The 22,321-nt window shown below is 37.7% G+C and overlaps 1 protein-coding gene across 2 annotated transcripts; it reads right to left on the minus strand.

Annotated features, from left to right (window-relative positions):
* Window positions 1-124: 124 nt before the first annotated feature.
* On the minus strand, window positions 125-22,131 carry Ntan1 (N-terminal amidohydrolase 1). Of its 2 annotated transcripts, XM_068289417.1 has the most exons (7): window positions 22,025-22,131; window positions 1,833-2,182; window positions 1,592-1,774; window positions 1,305-1,513; window positions 1,082-1,243; window positions 892-1,005; window positions 125-500 (listed from the first exon to the last, which is right to left on the minus strand). In XM_068289417.1, the coding sequence occupies exons 2-7, from the start codon at window positions 2,083-2,085 to the stop codon at window positions 489-491; spliced, it is 933 nt and encodes a 310-aa protein (XP_068145518.1). In that variant the 5' UTR covers window positions 2,086-2,182; window positions 22,025-22,131; the 3' UTR covers window positions 125-488. The 2 variants fall into 2 exon arrangements, with proteins under 2 accessions (XP_068145518.1, XP_068145519.1); XM_068289418.1 differs by lacking the exons at window positions 125-500; window positions 22,025-22,131 and adding an exon at window positions 14,775-15,152 and having other exon boundaries at window positions 698-1,005.
* Between the last annotated feature and the right edge of the window lie 190 nt (window positions 22,132-22,321).

A 22,321-nucleotide genomic window follows, 5' to 3' on the forward strand; every position in this document is an offset into this window, starting at 1 on the left:
GAAACTTACTGTTGATTTAACGTTTACCAACACTAAGCTTATCGATAACCCAGAAGGGCCGCGCAAGTACGGCCACTCTAATTATATTTAAAAAAAAATACTTAATTGAATAAAACAAGTCGCATTTTCAATTTCATTAATTTGTTTTTATGGTATGTTATGTATAGCCAAGCCATTTGAATTTCTTATATTTTGATTACACAAGTTTTACAATTAAAGTTATAGCTAAAAATGATTGCATTTTAAAATTGTTCATTTCGTTTACACATAGGTAAGAGATTTATGTATATATTTTGCTAAGAATCTCTGTATATATAATAGTTTTTTTCTTTTTTTTTATTGTTACTTGTATACACATATATGCATATGCATATACATAGTTAATCAACGTTTTTAATCGTATCGTTAATTAGTTGTTTTTTTGTTCATTTATCTTTCAGATCCATTTATAAGGCGCATTCCAAAATGGTTGTTCTGTAGAGCCGAACTCAATCTTGAATCTAATTGAAGAGAGAGGATTTTTTTTGTTTGTTTGATATTTGTGATACAACAAAATTGCAATTGCAATTGCTAATTGAGTTATGCATATAAATAATTGAGGAAACAATTAACTGAACGAACTAACGAACGAACGAACGAATTAAATTCAACAAATGTAAAGCAGAAGCAACGATTATGAATGAAGAGACAGAAAGAGTATTTCGATAAAGTAAAGGTATAGTATATAGCATATGTATATGTATGGTATAGAAGAGTGCTGGGAGCGATGGCGATGGGCGGCGAAATGGAAACGACAATAAACACATGCACCACAACAATTGACATCTCTTAGGAGGTTTCAACTACTAACAACTAAAAAAATGGAGACTACATTAAACTTTAATATCTAACCAAAACCCAGCAGCCCGTGGCCTCGTCGCGTCTAAAGTAGCGCGGTCGATTGTCCCTGAAGACGGTGACAGCGGGGAACTGGTTCTCCTGTATAAATCTTATCGTGGCACGCGTCTGCAAGGAAAATAAGAAAAAAGGAAACAATTCCAATTAGAGTTAGTTGGCAGGACACTAAAACATCATCGCCTACATGGAGTGCAAAGTGTGGTGGCTCTACATCGGGACTGGAGGACAAATGTTGTAGCAGAAACTCATCTGTCTGGGATAGCCATAAATCCGCTCCTCTCAAGGGATCATAGTTAAATGGACCAATACGCAGCATTCCCACTGTTGAATCATAGACATCCAAAACCTAAGAATTTAAATTGGATTAAAACAATTGAACACTCTACTTGAAGTCCTTAAACACCCACCGATTGAGCACCCATAAAAATGCGTGCATCACGTAACTCCCGGTCGGGTCCTCTGTCCGGAAAAGTGGCCGGAAAGATCTCACCAGTCTTGATATTAACACCAACGCCATAAATAATTGGGCAGTTGATCTCACCACGCAACATGGTATTCAGTTCACCCACACATGCCTGAGTCAGATCAATTTCCAGATGATGCTTGTGGAATGATTCTACATGAGAAATAATAATTACTTGCTAGTCCACTTTCTCTCTCTCTCTTTTTCTCTTCTGTCCCTTCTCTCACTTACGCATAATGCTGAAAAATACATCCTCGCCGTAACCCTGCGAATCCCGATAGCCACCAATCAACTGCAACTCGATGCGTCCCTCTGGATAACCCAACGCCAGTTCCTGTACACGTGAGACCATAGTGCATACTGCCTCATCCACGCCACTGCCATCGAAATGGGCCAAAGCCACAGCGCCAGAGCCTAGAATAAGAGGTAATCTAATTAGGATGATGCCACTTAATGAGCATATGACACTTACCCGAATGCCTTACAACAACTATAATACAGGTGGTGGCATCGTCGGCACCAATGATGTTGATATTCTTATCGTGCGGGGCAGCAGCCGCCAATTCCCTTTGACCCACATATAACAAACCGACTGGACCGACAGATTTGGCCTGTATGGAATGCAGTTGCTGGGCATAATCTCTGTACACGGGATGCTGTAGAAACAAACTGTTGGTGTCCATGGGGCAGTCATCCTGCAGCACACCATTCAATACGAGCACCATCCTCCTTCCTTGGCCTTCTAGTTGGCGGCGACGACGACGACGACGGCGACTTGAGTTTCAATTTCAATTTGTTGCCTTAAAGACAAGTAGCACGAATCTGCAAAGATATTCAAAAAAGAAAAAAGAAACCCAAAAAGGGGTTTAGAGTTTAAAAATTAAAACGAACTGAAAGTGGAGTTGGCAAGTTGGAGGACGAGGAGGAGTGAAATAAAATGTGAATATATGTATATTGGGGCTTGACATAGAATCCAAAGGTAAACTCCGGCCACAGAAGCAGCATAAAAATCAATTTACGATGCCCGCGCCAAGACCAAGTTGAAGACACACAGATTTGCATGCTTGATAATAATTTTCCTCTTGGAATCACTTGGTCTCCCTCCCTCCCTCCTCCCTCCCATTTGGCTCGTAAATATTTTCTTTGCTTTTTTTGTTGTTGTTGTGTGTATTCACAAAGTACAAGAAATACTCACGAGCGAATAAAAATGTCAAAATGTGGCCAGCCTGAGGCTGAGATCTCGGAAATTGGTTCTCTCTGTCTCTCTGTGTTGAACCAAACCAGAGGCGTTACCCCATGGGGGTCACCCTCAAATTCCCCCTGCCCGTCCTACCCATCATCATCATTAACTCTGGTAAATCTAATAAAAACAATTAGAAGACCATTTCGGGTTCATCAATTGAGCAGACTGCTAGAACCGTGGCGTCAATTGGATCTCTCACCCGGAACGCGTTCCAAAAGTCACAAATGTCACACGAAAGTTAATAACAATTAAGCATTGTGAACAAATGTTCATATATATATACAACTACGTCAAGTGCTACATTCCATAATAATTTAATTTAATTACATATTTGTTTTCACTTAACGAGGGAAATTTTCTGTAGACTTTAAGAAAATGTTGTAATCGAAACAATTTCTAAAGATTCTCAACCATAAATTGCTCAGAAAACTTGATCAAGTAAATCAACTTCAAAAGTTATCAATTTTACTTGCATTTTGTGGTTTTAAAACGTTTTCAAAATTTCAACTTTATTTCGAATTGCAATTTAAAAATCAAATTTATTACTTTATTTTCAATTGTTAATTACATATTAAAAAAATGTTGGAACATTATTACAATTTGCAATATTCAATACTCAATGTAAAGCTTTTGATCCCTTTGGAATCCTTTAAATTCATAAGGAATTGTTTCTAGATTTTGTGTATATATGAATGTTTATGTATACTTATGTGTGTTATAATTTTTTTATTTAAGACTTTACAATTAGTTGATAAACTTTTAATGAATTCAAATTTATAGTTTTAGCTTGTGTCATTATTTTAATCTACTTGCGTTATCAAAAAGCTGAATTTATTTTTAAAAAGGCAAATAATCATAATATTGCGAAACTATATAGTTTGATTTTTTTACGCCTGAAGATTTACTCTTCAAAAAAAAAACTTTGAAAACGTATTTATTTAGTCATAAGTCATAATATCATTCCCCTATTGGTTTGGGCAAGATCTCTAAAGAATCAGCTACCGATTTCAAACAAAGAACTGGATGAAGATGTTCTTCTTGACCATAGTATGACGATTTGAGGGAAAACTTCTAAGGGGAACTTTGCTAAAAATAATATCAAAGATCCGAATGAGAATGTGTCACTTTGATTGCAATCAAGTCTACAGAAGTTCTGAATAGACTTAAATAAAGAGTGCTTTGATTAAAAACATTAAGCCTCGTTATAACCAGATTCTACCAGTATAAAGCAATTGATAAATGACCAAAACATTGCCGATGTTTAGTAATAAGTTTTACCAGTAGCTACTGCTGCTGCTGCTGCTTTTGGCTGACTTGTGAGTAATTGAATTATATATCCCAATGTTGAATTGCCTCTAGTAGCAACTAAAGGGAAAAGAAAACAACAACACGGAAAATTAAGATGAGTTCACGTAGTTCAAGTGCACCAGCAACAACAACGAGCAGAGAAGATCAGAGACGAACTCATAAACATAAATGATTACATGCAAAAACCCAAAAAAAAGAGGAAAAAAACAAATGGAGTAGGGGAAAATGAATACAATTTCCCGATTCTGAATCATATTTCTGTTTGTTTCTCTTATGGTAAGTGGCTAATTCTCCATGCAGAAAACGTTTTCCACCAAAAAAAAAAAGTAAACCTCAGACAACACTATTAACTTGGGCCAAAGGGAAAACAATGCAAACCAAACAACAACAACAACAACAACAATAAAAGAAGAAGGAAAAAATAGAATTTGAAAAGTCGAATAAGCCAAACTGAAAAGCAGCCTCAAAAAAAGAACTCCAGACAGACTCCTCTTCTCAGCCAGAGCAAGTTTCCTGTTGTATCTGGTGGTGCTGCTGATGGTGGTGGTGGTGCTTAGTGGTTTGGTTTGGTTGGTTTTTTTTTTTCATTGTGGGCTCTGTAGCAATTGTTATGCTGGGTTATGTGTCTTGCCTGGAAGCAATTTAGCCGCGATCATGCATGAATCTTGATTAGATATTCAACGAGAAATAATTTGAAAATGATGACAGTTGGCGATAGGCGCGCGCGCGTAGAGAACCACGAAAACCCACGAATCTCTTTTCTTTTGCCAAGAGTTACTCGAATTCGCGATCTAGGTGAGGCATGGTAAGGATTCCGAAAAGCCTGACCGAGTTTCACTTTGAAACTAAAACCCTTTTAGTTTTTCTTCTTTACTATGCTTTCTGATTAACAATCGAACAGAACGTTTTCTATACTCTAACTAAACTAAGAGAGTATTCCAATTTGTGACACTAGTTTGCCAAGACAAAGTCGTTTCAATTGTCTCCAATTAGGATTAGCAACCTCGAAGAAGGATCACTTATATTTTCAGAGTCTGAAGGAACTATAACTCTTATTTAAAAAAAGTCTTTGAAGTTCAGATAGAAAAGACTTCAACATTTGTTTCTTTCAGAAAGTGTTCCAGTTTGCTGAAGGTTTTCAAAATATTCAGCTTGAAAGACATTATTTAGAAAAACTTCCAGTCTAAGACGGTTTTAAGTTTGATAAAGAAGAAATCCTACTTCTTATGGTTAGGGAGAATATCCGTTTTGTCTACAAAAGTTATTTAAGTTCTGTGAAAAAAGGTTGCCCAGTAAGAGATTAGGCAAGGGATTCACTTTCTTTACTTTCCTTTCTTTATCAGAGTCGATTTCCACATATTCAAGAAAGATTTCCAGCTTCTAGACTTTCAAGGGCTTTAGTGTAAAAGAGTATAATAATTTTGCTATATTTCAATGATTCGCTTTTCTTATTTGAGGTATTGTCAATCTAGACGGGCGGTCTTTTGGCAGACAGTTCGTGAAGATAGGTTCCATTTGATATGAATAGAAGTCTTTGTCCTCTCTCTCTATCTCACACTCACTGTGTCTGTCTCTGTCAATGGGAAGTCAAATATCAGAGTTCCATTTGGAAAATTCAAGGGAAATGCAGTTCCCAGCAAAGCAGCAGCAGTTGAGTGCTTTTGTGGTTGTTTGGTTTGGTTGGTGATCGATGTTAAGGCCATCAGAAACGTTTCAATTCATTACGCGTGGCGACGAGTCTATTACGAACGAACTGGCACAATGTCTACTCCGCAGTCTACTCCCGTCTCCATCACCATCAGCACACCATTGCCATCGCCATCTCAATCTCCGGCATATAGCCGTCGCCATTCGACTTTATAACAATCACAAATTATGGGTTTGAGAGCAAAAGAAAATGATCTTGTAGATTTAACACTGATAGCCAGAGCTGTGCCATAGCCATAGCCATAGCAATAGCAAACAGGTTCCATTTAACTTGGTTGGCCACATGATTGATGGCAACTTTGACGAGAGGAACACACCGCAACACACAGCCAAAACTAAAACCAAACCGGCAGCACCAACAACACAGTAGAACAGTGGAAAAACTTGGCAGTTTCAACTGCTGTTCGTTCTGTCCAGTTGTCCGTCCATCTCCTCCTGGCTGGTTGCTGGTTGTTTGCGCTAATGTAATTTACACCCCACAAACGTACACTCTCACACACCGGGGATTTGCCGTTGGGCAGCTCCATGCTCTGGCCATGCCATGCCATTCCGTCATGTCCATTTGTCCAAGAACATGCTGGCGCACATTTCAAATTCTTAGTGCTTAGTGCGGCGGCGGCGGCGGCTGTGGAGGCCCTTACACGACAATTGTCAACAAGCGCGAACAAATTTCGGCCAGGCCAACAACCAACTCGTTGTCGACCGGTTCTTACTTCACTCGGCAGAGGCTGATCTTCTCAAGAAATTTTAGCAACAACAACAACAACAACATCGGTGGGCGGTTTAGTTGGTCGAAATGAAGAAATTGCAGCAACAACAGCAAGAAATGTTGCACATGTGACACAAGACGCAAGACGAAACGTAGAAGAGAAGCGGTTGGGAGAGGGGCCCCGTCTTTAAGCCGCGTTCTTCCGGGTTCGTGATTGCTGCTTATGTTGTTGCCATTGTTGCAATTGCTGTCAGTTGTTTCTGCTTCTGCTGCTCTCCTCAAATGCGGAAATCCTTAAAGTACACAAAAAAATTGTTGCCCCCCTCCCTCTTTCCACAAACAAAAGACTTATTTAAGAAATTAATTTCAATCTTTTTTTGTTTTGTGCTTTTAATCGATAGATAGCTTGTCCACTCCCTCTTTCTCTCCGTCTTTCTTCTACCTCCTACACTAACAATTTAATTTGGCCCAAAACCCATTGTGATATTGGCTTAGATCCAAACGTGACTGCCAATTGACTTCCACACAAAATTTCGCTTTGGCACGCAAATATCGTGAGTTTTTTTTTGTCCCAAACAAAAATGGTCACCAGAAGAGCACTCGAAAAAGCAGGAAAAAAACGAAAGTTTTACATGAAGGAAGGAAGCTGTGGCTTTTCGTGTTACAACGTTTTTATAGTTGACATTTTTGGCCATGTTTTTCTTGAAGACCAAACTCCTAAGAGTGTCTGTCTATGTGAAATGTGTGTGAGAAACGTGTTTTGTAAATCGAAAGAAGAGTTTTTGTGTTTTTTGTTTTTTTTAATTCTTTTTATTTTTTTGGTGAATAAAGCTCTAATTAGAATTGTTGGTCGTGCAATTTTTAGTTAAGAAATAAAAGGGTCGATGAGTCCAATTCACAGTCCACACAAGATCAGTGTGATGATTAATGATCTTTTTGGCCATATGGGGGCCGCTCATTATACCATACACCCATAGGGTGAAATGGTATATTAAAGTCGCCAAAATGTATGTAACAGGCAGAAGGAAGCTTCTCCGACCCTATAAAGTATATATATTCTTGATCAGGATGAATAGCCGAGTCGATCTAGCCATGTCCGTCTGTCCGTCCGTCCGTCCGTCCGTCCGTCCGTCCGTCCGTCCGTCCGTCCGTCCGTCCGTCCGTATGAACACGCAGATCTCGGAGACTATAAGAGCTAGAGCCACCAAATTTGGTATGTATACTCGTGTAGTATGCACATGTTCAGAGTTAATTGGAATTTCGGCCACGCCCCCTTACGCCCCCAGGAATCACATAAAACTGTTTTTCTTAAAAAGTATAACAGCTAGAGACATCAAATTTGGTTTATATACTCGTTTAGTTGGCGCGCAGAAACTAATTGTTTAAACTTTTGCCACGCCCCCCGCCCCCCCTTCCGCCCCCGGAATTTACATAAAACTGATTTTCTTAAAAACTATGACAGCTACCGACATCAAATTTGGTATGCAGACTAGTTTAATAGACGCGCAGAAACTGGCTATTTAAAAATTTTGCCACGCCCACTTCCGCCCCCGCAAATCAAACAAAACTGATTTTATCAAAAACAAACAAAGCTAAAGTCACCAAATTTACTATGTATACTGGCTTAGTATTCGCGCAGAGTATATATATTTTCATATTTTGCCACGCCCACTTCCGCCTCCATAATTAAGAAAAAACGATTTTCTCCTGTAGTTTTTTGACTATCGCATTCAAATTCGGCAGACTAATTAATCTTATCTATTTCTACAAAACTACCAAATTTTATTGAAATCGGACTAGAAACATGCAAAATATGCGTATGAACGTATTTTACTACGCGGTCCACAAGGCCAGAATTGGCCGTTGGCTAGTAGCGGCGCTAGAGTGCTCGTGTGTTCGTAGAGTGAGCGAGATAGCACATACTATGAAACATGTAAAAACAATTTAAAAGACATACATATGTACATTTGGTTTTCGAAATTTAAAAAAATTTGTTTCACCTGGTGTATGGTATACCCGAGTCGACGAGTCGACTTACTTGCTTCATTATATATGTATATACGTCATCACTTCAATCAATTTAAAGTTCCAAATCGAAAATAGAAAATTATGCCCTATTCTAGCTTAAATTTTTCCAAGTTTTGCAACCCATTTGAGAAATGGCAAGACATTTTTTTAAACGACACATTTAAAACGCTCCAAGTATATATCTTTCCATAATAGGCTGATCGGCTGTGGTTGTTGGTGTTGTTGTCGTTGTTGGTGTTGCTGTCGTGTAGTACGAGTATTTGTTGGGTTTATTTTCTTTTTTTTTTTTTTTTTATGGCTGCTTATGCAAATTTGCGAATTCGACTGGGACTGTGACTTCGCCTGGGACTGGGACTGGGACTGGGCACTTGGTACTTGGAGTGTGCGTAAAACGTTTTGTTTTTTCGTCGTTTTCGTTGTCGTTTCATTTCCATTGCGCCTTTTGTTCACATAAGGGGGCTCTGGTCGACTCCAAAAGCATTGCTAGTTGCTGTGTTGTCATGTCCAGTAATTAGCATAGAGAGAGACCCCAAAAGTCGCCGTCGTCGTCGTCGTCGTCGTTTTTGTTGCCTTTGACAACTGCGGCGCTTTGTTTGTTCTCCTCCTAGCGGTCTTTTTGCAGCGTGGGTAGAGCTGCTAAACTGCAGTGCTGACCATCAAATAAAGTCACCTTAAGTTAGGTGAAGTGGGGTTGAATACACAGGGAAACTACGTAAACTCATCTGTATAAACAACTATCCATTACAATTGTTTTTTTTCCTTTTTTTTTGGGTTGGAATGTGTCAAATAAATGCAATACCTATAAAATTTGAGTCATTAATCAATGTGCTAAACATTATTTATAGCAATTTGACGACAAAGGCAAAGGCACATATTTATAGTAGCTATTAAGATGAGTTGCATATTAAGTACCAATTTTTAATTGTGCATGACACTGTTCTCTTTAGAACCCTATTTCGAACTTCTACGTTATACTATATAGTAATTTGACGAACGATATATCCTATAAACATAATAGAGTTGCCTTATGATGTAAAGATATTAAAACCGATTTAAGTATAAATTACAGATGGGATATTTTTTTATATTTAACATCCTTTTTTTACCTGAAATAAGGTATTTCTCATTAATGTAGATTTCTCCATGAATAGTTTTTAACTACAGTAGAATCCAGTTATAACGACGCTCAAGGGACCGACGATTTCCGTCGTTACATTCAGAAGACGTAATAACCAGGAGGTACTTTCATATAAGTTTGTATTGGGACCAACCAATCACTCATTGAACTTTAGTCGCTATAACCGGACGGATGTCATAAATGGAGTCTCTAGAACCGAATTCTACTGTATATGTTCTTGTGGTACGATCCGATGAATTGCCAAACTTTAGGTCAATTAGTTTAATACAAAGTTTTAGTTCCATATCTTTCAAGTTAAGAGGCACAGACGAACTTCGTTATATCAACTCGTCTTCTTACTCATGAGTCACATGACTAATACCCTCGTAAAAGGATATGCAAATTTCTCAAATATTCTATAAGACTCACTTTTCTTACCCTCGAACATCTCGCTATTAAGTATTACTGCCACATATAGAAATCCTTAAACTATTAAAAGAAAGTTCTTTTATAATGTGAAAATATTAAAACTGAGTTCAATATAGACAAAATTCTTTGCAGACCTTGACTTTTATGATAAAAATTCTCAAAATTGCTAACGCCTTGGTAATGCCTGTTGTCGGTGAATAAAAGTTCTTAAGGATACTTGAATGGAATTTTGGTTTTTAAAAAATGCGCCATGTTTTTCGTGGGCTCATTTTGGTTTTTATGGTCAAGTCGACATATACACAACATCAGCGGCATCCGCTGCGGCAACAGGGGCAACAACAACAACAGCATCAGCATAGCTGCAACTGCAACAGCCCCCCAAAAAAGAGAGAGAAAAAAACGACAAAACATTGGCGGCAATCGAAACGGCTGGCATTTACAACATGCCTACAACGTGGTAATGGCAACTCAAGGCACAGGCCCAGGCTTTAGCCCAGGCAAACCGAGGCGGCAACTTCTCGACATCGGCATCTCTTTTTCGTTTTGGTTTCGTATGTTTTTTTTTTTTCTTGTTTTGGAATACCAAATTTTATAGCGGTACCACTGTTAAATATATATATATAAGATTTTCCTTCAACGAAAGCAAGCTTTTTGGCTTGGCTAGTTGCCTACAGTTGGCTACGTGCGGGGGCGCAGGTTTGTTTTTATAGACGTCCCTCTCCCATCCCCTCAGTCATCCTTCTGTCCATCCATCTGTTTGTCTGTCCGTCTGTCTGTCTGTATGGTCTGTCCAAGCAATTGCAGTGCCAGTGTTGGGCTAGTGCCGAGATGCTGGCTTTGGCATTCATTCCGCATGCAGCACTATAATTTATAACAACTGCTGGAAGGCGCTCGCCAAATCTGAGCTTTGCCATACGCGTTGGCTGCTGCTGCTGCTGCTGCTGATGCCGCTGCGTTCATCCTTTTGTGCGGCTAAGAAATTGCAGGGCATTGTTTGAATTTGCTTTTGTATACCCTACATTGGGCATAGGGTTAATAGGTTTGAGTACCAAACACATTTACTTTCAAAAACCATGTATGTATAAACAAAGGGCTAAGCTTTAGCTTGTCAAAGACTTTTTCAACACTGTCTAAGTTCCAAAGGATTAAATTAGTGTTGATCAACGTGTAACAAGTTCTAAGATAGAAGAACTTCTTCTTAGGGTATTTACAAGTTGTCTCTTATTTTCATTACATCTTTTTTTGCAAGAAATACCGTGGAGTGGCGGGGCACGCCTCTATCTGCAATGTGCGATCTATTGCGATGGTCGCTTTCCTTTGAGCACGATGGGGACGACGACGATGGTGACCATCTAATGGCGGGCGGACGCAGCTTTTGGCGGGACTTGGTCTCTGTTTCACCTGAGATTGATAGCAGTTGACGTCTGTTCGGCTCTTGGGCCGACGTGAATGAGTGCACTCTGTGGCACACTGTGGCACACAAAAGACTGTGAATAACTTTTATGATTCGGCCAGGTGAAATATGACCAAAGAGAAGAAGAATGAAGAAGGTTACTCAAGCTTTCCTTGATTTATAGGAAGCGATTGAGCATTTCACAAATTACAATGTCTCTGTCCAAGGCTTTGTCCTTACTCCAACTCTGACTCCCTGCAAAATCGTCATCATCATCATCATCATTGTCATCATCGTCATCTGGTTGTGCAGTTGATTGAATCTTTTATGAGTGGATTTAGGAGCCAGCGTTGAAATTAAATATTTATTAAATCGAGACCCACACACACACACACAAACACACACACACTCTTGCACAATAGCATATAAATCAGCTTAAAAACTATTCAATGAATATTCCAATCAATAGACCAAACACCACACAACCTGGACAGACCACTAGAAGAAGAAGGAGGAGGCAGAGGAGGAGGAGGGTGGCTAAAAATCTCTGACCTCTGAAGGAAATTAAATTTTATATCATGTATATTGTATGTGTTTTTCCCCGAACGGATTAAAATGTAAGTAAAAGGCAAACGAATTTTTTATGTGGGTGGGTGGTAACGATGTTAAAGTAAGCTCTTGATTGGATAGATTAGAGCTAAATTGGATTTTCACTTTACAAAATACAAATTACATTATATACACACATACATCTACATACATAGAAGACAAACTAGATGCATGTACTTGTATGTTCAATCTTAAAGACAACCTTTCAACTCTTCATGGAAATAAGAAGGTTGATGAGAGCGATGAAGAGGAGGAGGAGGGGTAGGATGATAGGGACAACTTGATGAGTGGTGGTCAGACAGACAAGGTGGTCGGCCCTATTGTTCTCAGATTACACTGGAGACTGGACCCAAATCGAAAAGTACAAATTGGGTTGAATGGGGTTGAAAGTTTAGTTTAATTAATTCGACATTCGGCAAGGACCTACTACAGGACCTACAAAGCAGGCACAGTCCAAGCCTCCAGTCAACGACACTCTGACAGTTGACTTAAAAGAGGTGTGTGTGTCTACACACACACACACACACACACACACTTGTCGTCAACAATCGTTTAGAAAACACGACAAAGCTCTAATAAACAACAGGCAACTCACATAAAAATTTGCTAGCCAAAAGAACTTTGACTTTTAACCCAAGTGAAAAATAAAAACACACGACAGAAAAAATAGTCAGTCGGAGTCTGGGAGTCCCACTCACTCTATCTCGTAGATACTTCAATTAGCACTTTGGACACAGATATTAGTTGGAAAAACAGTTACTCCAATTTTTAATGGCACATCATAAAACCAGCAACAACACCAACAAACACACCAAATATATAAAAATGGTCTTGAGCGAGAAGAGACATCTTAGGAAATCCGCATAGCACCTAGCATCATCTTTCTAAAGGTGAACTTTAAGAAAAAAGGCTATAAAAACCAAAAAGAAAACTATAGTAAAACCCAATTACAAAAGTCGTAAAAAACTTAACATCTTCAGTCAAAAGATCGCGTCGAAAAGGAGAGAAAAAGTTCCCTCCTCTTTCTTATGCATTATCATGACTCATTGAGGAAACAAAATAAATAGCATATGTATATACAGTTGCAAATTATATAGATTATATACATACGATTTCTAAGAAATATCTCATTATATATAGATTTCCTGATAGTGCCATGCAAGTTAAAAATACGTGTTAATCTTAGACAAAACATAAACAAAAACTAGAAGGAAAGACATTCGGATTATGAGATCTGTTAAAATTGCTTTAAACTATAGTTAAATATAGGTTTTAGATCTTTTGAAACTGAATCATTATAAAATCACGTAAATGATCTCATTCAAATGAGGCAAAGATATTAAAAAAATTAGCATTAGAAATTAAGCAAACTGAAAGATCTTTCAATAAAAACCATTTTTAACGATCATTAAACTGAACAATTTGAGAGAAATAATAATAAACTTTTGTTCAATTTATGTATATAGTTTGAGTGTGATCTCATGGTAATTTTTTTAAGTAAAAGTACTTAAGATATAGGAATTATAGGATACACATACATATGTATTGAACTAAAGTTATGATCTCATGATATATTCATATACGTTTTCAAATAGACTGAAATAACAGTTAACATACCAAATGAGATAAGATAGAAAACTCATATTTATATTAAAGATCAAAGATATTATTGATTCCAATGGGATCTCAAGAAGAGATATAAAATTTAGAGCAAAGAATAGTCAACATTTGGTGATTTGAAGAAAACTCTTAAAATGACAATCATTTGTTTTTCCAAAGAAAAAAAGGAAGGAAATTTCACCTTGAGGGCAAAAATTATATCTAATTTATATTGCCCTTATGTGAATAGTGTATAAGATAATGTTTTACCTTATGATCATATGGGATGGGAGGATTGTTGAAATATCTTGATATTAAACTCGTTCTGGTAGATTGAGAAAAAGAGAGCCAGACTCATAAAAATTATTTTTAGCTGGCTAATATTGATCATTGTCCATTGGGTAACTTGATTGATCGCCAAGGATAGTTGCAAGAGACTTTGACTAAGACTAAGCCACAGAGCAAAGCCATGGGGACGACGACGACGACGACGATGATCATCATCATCGATGGGGACGGATCAACGAAATAAATTGTTGCTACATGTATAAGACATCGTGTACGACAAGTTAAGACAACGATCTGATCGCCTCTGCAGAGTCATCCACGGCACTTCCCCCCAATTCCACTCGCCTTTAACCCACTCCAGCTGCAGCTGGTTCCATTCCTTTGCTCTACCCACAAGTAGGATCTGTGTCTACAGCATCTGCATCTTTCCCTTCCTCTCTGCCTCCCTCGCTCTGTCTATCTGTGTCTCGGAGTGGACATTATTACGCGGTGTCTATATCATTAATTAATTTAATCACTTGTACATGAGTTTCAAAGAAAAACTAGCCGAGGCAATGGAAAATACTCTGTGGCCAAAAATGTTAATAATTTTCTACGCAACAGATAGAGAGAGACAGAGAGAGAGAGAGAGGGGAAACCCCTTCAGGCAAAGTCAATATTCTATAGCTTGTGATGAGACGCCAATGCAAGGGAGATAAGACCTATATATATGTACATATGGAGACTAATATATAGAGACTTCTATATAGAGATTTATGATACATATTTTCTTTTCATGTGTATAATCAAACCTTATCAGCAGCAACAGTTGAAGCAGCAGCTCATAAATATTTTACGATCAACGAATTGTGTGGAGATAAGAAAATATTCTGAATTCTGAGCCTCACTTTCTCGTTTTGGTTATCTTTCAAATGGAATCTCTGACAGGAGAACGAGGATGAGTTCTTGATGGAGGAGGAGGCGTATGGAGGATGGAGGACTTACATATTAAATTAAAAGATTCCGATTCCGATCCCCAAAATGCACTTTGGTCACTCTCTCGCTCGCAGTCTCTCTTTTTTTTTTTTTTTTGGGAAATGTTTACACTAAATTCTCACAATTTTTCACTAAGCCGTCGGTTAATTTGCAGGAATTGCGGCTATATACATATATATAATTTTCATTTGCGCACCAATAGCACTTGCTGAGAGTTGAGATAAATATACCGTAGGTATATTTATATTAGGTATTTTTTTTTTTTTTGTTTTATTTATTTTTTTTTTTTGTTTTTCTCTTGGCAGCAACACCTTCGAAAACGTCCAAATAGTAGAAACACGGAGAGAAAACCGCGAGAGACACGCGTTAGCTACTAAAACCGGACTGAGACTGAGACCGAGATGGGGCCACTGAGCCGACAGCGACTCGAGTCGACTCTAGAGTCTGGCGAATACAAAAAAGAGCAGCGCCAGCGCCAGAGCCTTAAGTCAGTCAGTCCCCAGTTTCCAGAGTTGTGGAGTATTTTGAGTGCAGCAGAAGCAGGCAGAAAGAGAGCGCATGCTTGCTGCCTAATATACACCCCCCTCTCCCTCCACCCATCCACTCATGTTGCCACATCTCAGCTATTCTGGCTATGCCATGCCGGCTAACCCAGCCAGACAGAGACAAATAGTGGAAGCAACACGTGTTCTTATCAGTTGAGTGTTTTCCAGCTTGAGTGACCGAGTAAGTGAGTGAGTCGAATGGACAATAGCTGATAGTACCTCATGGCTCACTCAACCCAATAGAGCTTTGGGTTCGTTTCGGTTTTAAGTCGTGTCTTTTTCTTCTTAATTTCATTAGATGACATACTGATGATGCTGGTCCGAGTTTGGGGTTGAATGCAGTTAATCACAATTGGTCGAATGACCAGTTGACGGTCATCCGAATGTAATACAAAGAGAGCTGACGTTGCCCCTATTTGTGGTTGGACCACAGCCAAAAAAATACACACACACAAATGGGTTTTAAATAAATGCTTGTTTGCGGCAAATATTCTAATGGATTTTACGCCCAAAAATTATGACAGGAATGACGAGAGGACGGGGATGCAGTCCATCTGATCAATCAATTGATGTGTAGACACAAAAATTTCTTTAAAATTAATTCGAACAAACTGTCATAGTTAAACATGGATCTTTTGTTTTGTATTTACAATTCAAACTGTTAACAAATTTGATATTAAAGATTCTGAATTATAGTATTTAAAGAGCTCAGCCCTTAAAATGGCTTTAAATTGGGTTATCTAATACTTAACACAGTGAGAAATATAATTGTTTGTTTTGGGCAGTGAAATTTGTCTACAATTTGGACATTTTACAAGTTAAGGAGATAAAATATTGTCCTTGTATAGAAAATTTTCCTCATATCCTCCCAGAGGATACTGACTGAACGTGGTGCTAAGATCAAATAAAGCTTTAAGCTGGAGAAATCTGCTTAAAACTTATTATCAGCTTATTGCTGATAACTGTTAACTTGGGGGTATAGAGAGGGTATAATTTTAGGCCTGACTTAGCCTTGCGATCCTTTACTATTTAAGTGGTATTTCTGATTAGATTATAGAACAGTTTTGCTGATTCGAGTTTAAGGGTGTTTTAGCAAGATTTTCCTATAGAGTGTCTAGTTTATAGAATTTAAAAAATTAAAGAGTCTTTTCAAAGGTCTCATATTATTGTTAGAAATTGAGCCCTTAATAAAACAAAAGGTACTGGAGGGAATTTGAATTAGTTTGATTAGCTTGATTAACGGACATTGGTACATAGACATACACATACAATGTATATCAAGTTTTTATTTAAGTATGTTAGAACTCGTTAAAAAAGCTTTAGAAGTCGTTAGGAAAATGGATAAACTCTGACAAACTCTTAGCAACCAAGTCTAACTTAAAGCAAATCCCCAAGTTACCCCTTCCTCGTTATGCAATGACCAGGCAAAGATAAGATACCAAACAAGAGATCTTTGGCACTACGCCAAGTCGTTTGGCATTATGAATTGAAAATTAGAATGCCTATCTAAGATAAACGTAAATGCTATCCAATGGCTAAAACCAGAGACTAGCTGTCGTTACCTTTATCTCTGTGTCTGTGTGTGTGTATTATTATCTATCTACATAGTCACCTTTATTTACCTGTCCCCTACCAGCCCACAATCCTCTCTGTAGAGTTTTGCCTGATATTACAAACCTGCAGTCAATTGCAAATACATTTGTAATTTGTCAAATTTGGTAGCCGCGCACAGCGCTGGAAGATAAATTAATTTCGGCATCGATTTGATCGCTTGTCTCCCCCTCACTACCAGTCAGAGGGGTGGGGAGAGGGGGGGGAGTTGGGCTTAAGCCGAGTGTTAGAGCCACAAGCCAACATCAACATGGACAACACTGACTCTGGCTTTGATCATTGTAAATGTGCCTTAATGACCAATGGTCAGCAAATCTCATTTTTTGTCGTCGTCGTACACGGACCGCATGCTGGCTCACACACACACACACACACACACATGGAGATAGAGATTTGCCTGAGCATGGCCAGGTTGGTCAGGCAGTCAGTCCGTCTTCCGAAAAATAATGACCACTGTCCACATGGTGCAAAATTAGACATATTTCCCCCTCTTCTTACAAACGCCTTTTGTGGCTCACCTTTTCTGCATTTTCAACACCACAAGACAAAGTTTACATTTCGATTTGGTTTTGGTTTTGGCTCTTGGAGAAATGACATTACAAATTGTGGGACATTTGTCTAATTAAATCCCCCCCATGCTCCAATAACCAGAGAAGCTTAGATTACAATCTCTCTCCCTCCAGAGCCCGGATGCGTAATGGCTTTTAGTGTGAAAAGTGCAAAAAAGTTGCAATTTGTCGCACAAAGTGATACGAAAAACTACTTAAAACATTGATGGGTAAAGGATGGCGGAAGGAAAACAAATATGTAAGTCGAGTCCTGATGGAGATTCTCGAAATAAAATTAAAAAGTGAAGAATAAATAGGAACCCATTTCATGTTGCAATTTGATGCTCAATCTTATGGGTTGTAGATTGAGATGCCTTTCCTCGTATCGATTCATCATTTATATTTTGGGATAACAAACTACTTCAAGGATGCCAAAAATAGAAAAAAGGAACAAAAAACTTACGGAGAATGGTAGTAATTTTTCAAAATAACACGTTAACTATTTTCTTTGTCTTAGGCTCAATGTTGAAGAACTAATAGTTGTATTAGTAAAATTTGGATCGGTCATTCTATATAGGCAGATTAAGTAGTAGATTTTAAGGGGTGAAATCAGTTTGAAGACAATTATACATCACCATGTGTTCCTCATAAACCTTTGAATTAAGAATCAGAAAATTTCCAAAGCTTAAATTAAAAGTGAATATTTACTTGGCTTATAGCAAATTCATCTCCAATGCCATAATTGCTGCTAAAGAACCCAATTTTATTTTTATTTCGTTAGTACCATAAACATATGTATAGGAAATTATGTTAAATAGATTATATGGAATAAGTTCTAGTGAATAAACTTAATCGTGATTTACTATTTATGTAACATGGCAAAATTATAATGCAATCTATAGGCAAAAATCTGTTTGACTAAGTTTCGTAAAAGGCATCAAATACATAAAACACAAGACAAGTTCTTTTGTTTGCAGTTAAGTCAGTTTTTAGAGATAATAGTTTAAAGAGGTAAAGGAAAATTGAAACAGCGACATTTATAATATATAAGATTTGCTTTAGCTTCCTCTACTTTATAGTTTTAACAGGCATTTAATATTTGCTCGATTTTGAATTTAAAATATTTTCATTTTATGAAAATGTGGAATTGTGTTAATATTTAAAAGATTGTTTACTTCTTTCTTTGAAGGGAAAATTATCTTAAAATGCAGCCAACCAAATCGCTCAATATTCTTCTCAAATACTATCCTAAAAACTCTTAATATTTATTAAATCAATGGATTTTGAATAAAATAATTAGATTTCTGCTCGACTAAAAGGTTCTTCAATCAAGCTATCTAATATTAAGCAAACGATTTCTAATCAATTGAGTTATTTATCTAGTGTAGAAACTATCATACTCTTAGCTAAGCCCATTACTTTTTATGGTGTCTTCTTTACCCTTACTCTATAAAAGACGTTGGGGTCTTTTTTACCCTTCCTCCATAAAAGCCAAGCATTGTCGGAGATCAATTAATCTTATCAAGTTTTGAACTTAGCTAGATTTTCTCCTACCCCACCCCCATTTCTATGTGTGTGGACAACAATTGTCTAGGCCTGGAGTGACGCTTGATTGCGCTAATTGGCTGCCATCGACCATTCGCCCATGCATAAAGTGACGATGACAAGACAAGATTCATTCATGACTTGGGACATTAAGTCACTCATTCATAAGACAAGACAATCATCATTTCGCATATTGCAAATGATGAGTGAGTGAATGAGTGTTCCTATAGACCGGAAGTTCTTATTTGATGGCAAATAATTGTAGTTGATTTTAATCAAGTTCAAAAGTGTTAATTAAACTCGGTTTGAGCAGAGAATAACAAAAAGGGGAAAAGGGAAAAATGGATTTCGATTGTCAAATGGGGCAAAGAAAAGTATTTCCGTTTTAGTTATGAGAGCCTAGACCAGCTGCTGATCCACCTACTTACTCTTTTTCTTTCGGGTTCCAGTCACATTTCAGATCAGTTCACTTGGGCTTGGGATCAGTTCAGAGTTCAAATGAAGGCAAAAATATGTAAATGCAGGGCGCTTGCGTGTTGAGATAAAGAGCAAGGGAAGGCGGAAAATAAAACAAAAAAAAAAAAAACGAGAAAAAACACAAGAAAACAGAAACGATTTCAACTTCAATTTCCAGCTCAAGTCATAAACTTGGCAAAAGGGAAGCGGGTCACGAGCATTGAGGAGGAGGCAGCAAGCTAAATGCTTGTTAAAGGGCGTGCTCGAAATTGTTGTTACTGTGTGGTTCAGGGTAAAGCCACCAGGATCGCAACCTACAGATATTGAGCCACCACATAACAAAGAGAATCCACCAAACAATTCAATAATCTATTTTGCTTTATAATAGAGTTTTCGTATACTTTTTAGATTCTCTACCATATTTTTATATCAGATAGTCAAAAACTGAAAGATTATTGGAACTAAAGGATAAAAAAGTAAAGATGAAAGAGTTAATAAGTTAAGGATCTTTCAAAATGAATTCAGTGAGATTTTCAGAAACACTTCATGGTCATATTCGTGATCCGCTCCTGGCAACCACAAAAACAAATCAGCCACATAAGAAGGAAAAGAGAAGTGTGCGAAGTGGTAAAGGGAGCCAAAGCAGCAGCAGCGGCAATTGGTAAATTCGATTTGCAATTTTACAAATGCGGCTGCCGATCTCTGCCCGATCTCAGTGGGTTGAGTAAACAATTTTTGTGAATTTTTTTTGTTGTCGAGAATGAAATGCAGCAGTCGTCAGGAGTCAGCAGCAGCAGCAGAAAAAGTTGATTTGCAATTTCATGGCAGCAACAATTTGCACCTCATCATTATCCATTATCATTATCCATCCATCCATTCCGCAGCAATCGTTCAATCAGCTTCTCAAAGGTCAACCCCGGAGCCTGGCACGTGCAGGTGGTAAATGTACCAAAAATACAACAACAGCAAAATGTTTCATCCTATCTAAGCAAACAAAACAAAAAATATTCTATGCTTGCATTTTATATCATTTTTTTAAAAGAATTTCCTCGCCCATTTCTTCTATGGGCCATAAAGTTCTTATCTGCAATCCTCTCGGACTGGGACCAGGAAGTTTCATGGCTTCAACATGGCAATGTAAACGAAAAATTTTTGTTAGATAAATAATGCATATCTCACGCACTGGCTAGTGGCTCTTTGGCCACTTTAGATCCTTGCTCAGTCCGGTTTAATGAAGGCCTAGATCCCACAAGCCCACCGACCAGACCAAGTCGACCAAGAGAGGGAGACAGACATCTTCAATAGAGCAACAATGGACAGCAGCCGCCCAGCAAAAAGAAAAAAAAGACTAGCCAATTTATGCCATGGCTTTGGGCTCGAAGATTGGGCTGGAGCTGCGTGTTGAGCGGGTTTCTTTCTATTTTTTTTTTTTTTTTCGATTTGGCGCGATTGCTGGGTTTAATTTAAGCCCGCCTGGGCTAAAAAAGATTCATTAAGTTTTTATTTTCTTTCGCTTTCGTCTTTCGAGTTTTCTATTTACTTTTTCCCAAAGATCAACTTATTTTCGGCTGCTGCAAGATTTACACCAAATTGCCCTGGTCGGGTGTAATTGAAGGCTTCTACGGATTACCGTTGGCTTACCACTTCAATACTCCTCCACTCGGTTGTGTCTTACTCCCCCACACCCACTGTGGAAATTGGTTCATTAAATCTAAACGTTTGTTTGCGCAATATATATAGAGAGATCTCTGGATCTGCCAGTTGTAAGCTTGTCTCCGATTTAGAGGCACGACTGACAAATCTGGGAACTCTTTAATTAGTTATTAAGCAAAAATAACTAACAAAAATTTATGGGTCCAAACAGAACGGGTGTTTTTGTTTTATCTACCCAAAAACTACTAATTTCATTTACTATTTAAGCTACTTTACGATTTAGTTATATTTTAAAAACAAAATTATAATGAATTTAAAGACCTACTGCTTTAATTCAGGACAGCATTAACATTTAAAAACACACTAAAATAGCCTCATTACTAGCTTCAAATCGATTCAAAACCATCCCCAGTTTCCCTTACAAACAGAACACAATTTCAAAGCTTGGCATCGATTTCATTTACCCTAATTAGGATTATGATTTAAGAGCTGGGCTTGAGCTTGTTCGCCCTTTTGTCTCGCTCAATTAACGTTCACATTTGGATCGGTTTGGTTAATTATAAATTATAAATATTTATCCACCATATAGGCAATTGTTTGTCTAAATAATTTGTTAATGAGCTCCTGCAACCAATGGGCCATCTGCACGCAAGCCACCAAATGATGATAATGATGATCCCCCACCTTACCGGCTGACATCACCCACAAGAATTTTCTCTTCATCTCAAAACAAATTGAATAATTTCCTTTATTAAACTCTTTTTAATAGTAAATACGTTTAAGCGTAGCTCAAGAACAAACCATAAGGAATAAATATTAAAACAAAATCACTGCACCTGGATTCGATTTTTTAATAAAAATTCCTAAGCATGTTGGTAAACATAAAAAATTGTTTACTTACTCAATTTCATATCAATGGTTTCCTAATAATATAATAAAGAATCACTTTTTATTGCTTTGTTTATAACTTTTAAGGAAAACAACAGCTGTTGCCAGTGTTGGTAAGCATTTTACATTGCGCTACGTTAAGCTTTACGTGACTCGCAAATGATACGTCCGTTGTCTTTTGCACTGTTGAAAAAAAAGATAGTCCCGCAAAATTTTAATTTAAAATTAAAAAGTTTTTGGTTTTAGTCGTAGTGTTTGCAATTATTTTGAAACATGTGCTTATATTTGAATTTTTGAATAGAAAGCAATA

Source organism: Drosophila tropicalis, unplaced genomic scaffold (genome assembly GCF_018151085.1).
Source record: "Drosophila tropicalis isolate 14030-0801.00 unplaced genomic scaffold, ASM1815108v1 contig_593, whole genome shotgun sequence".
Classification (NCBI taxonomy): domain Eukaryota; kingdom Metazoa; phylum Arthropoda; class Insecta; order Diptera; family Drosophilidae; genus Drosophila; species Drosophila tropicalis.

Bases quoted from the DNA above. Each gene is read 5' to 3' on its own strand.
- Ntan1 (XM_068289417.1), bottom strand. From the start codon at position 2,085: ATGGTGCTCGTATTGAATGGTGTGCTGCAGGATGACTGCCCCATGGAC. The intron at 1,244-1,304 runs GTGGGTGTTTAA...TTAAATTCTTAG, and splicing joins TTTTTATGGGTGCTCAATCG to GTTTTGGATGTCTATGATTC. The intron at 1,006-1,081 runs GTAGGCGATGAT...TTTTCCTTGCAG, and splicing joins CACCACACTTTGCACTCCAT to ACGCGTGCCACGATAAGATT.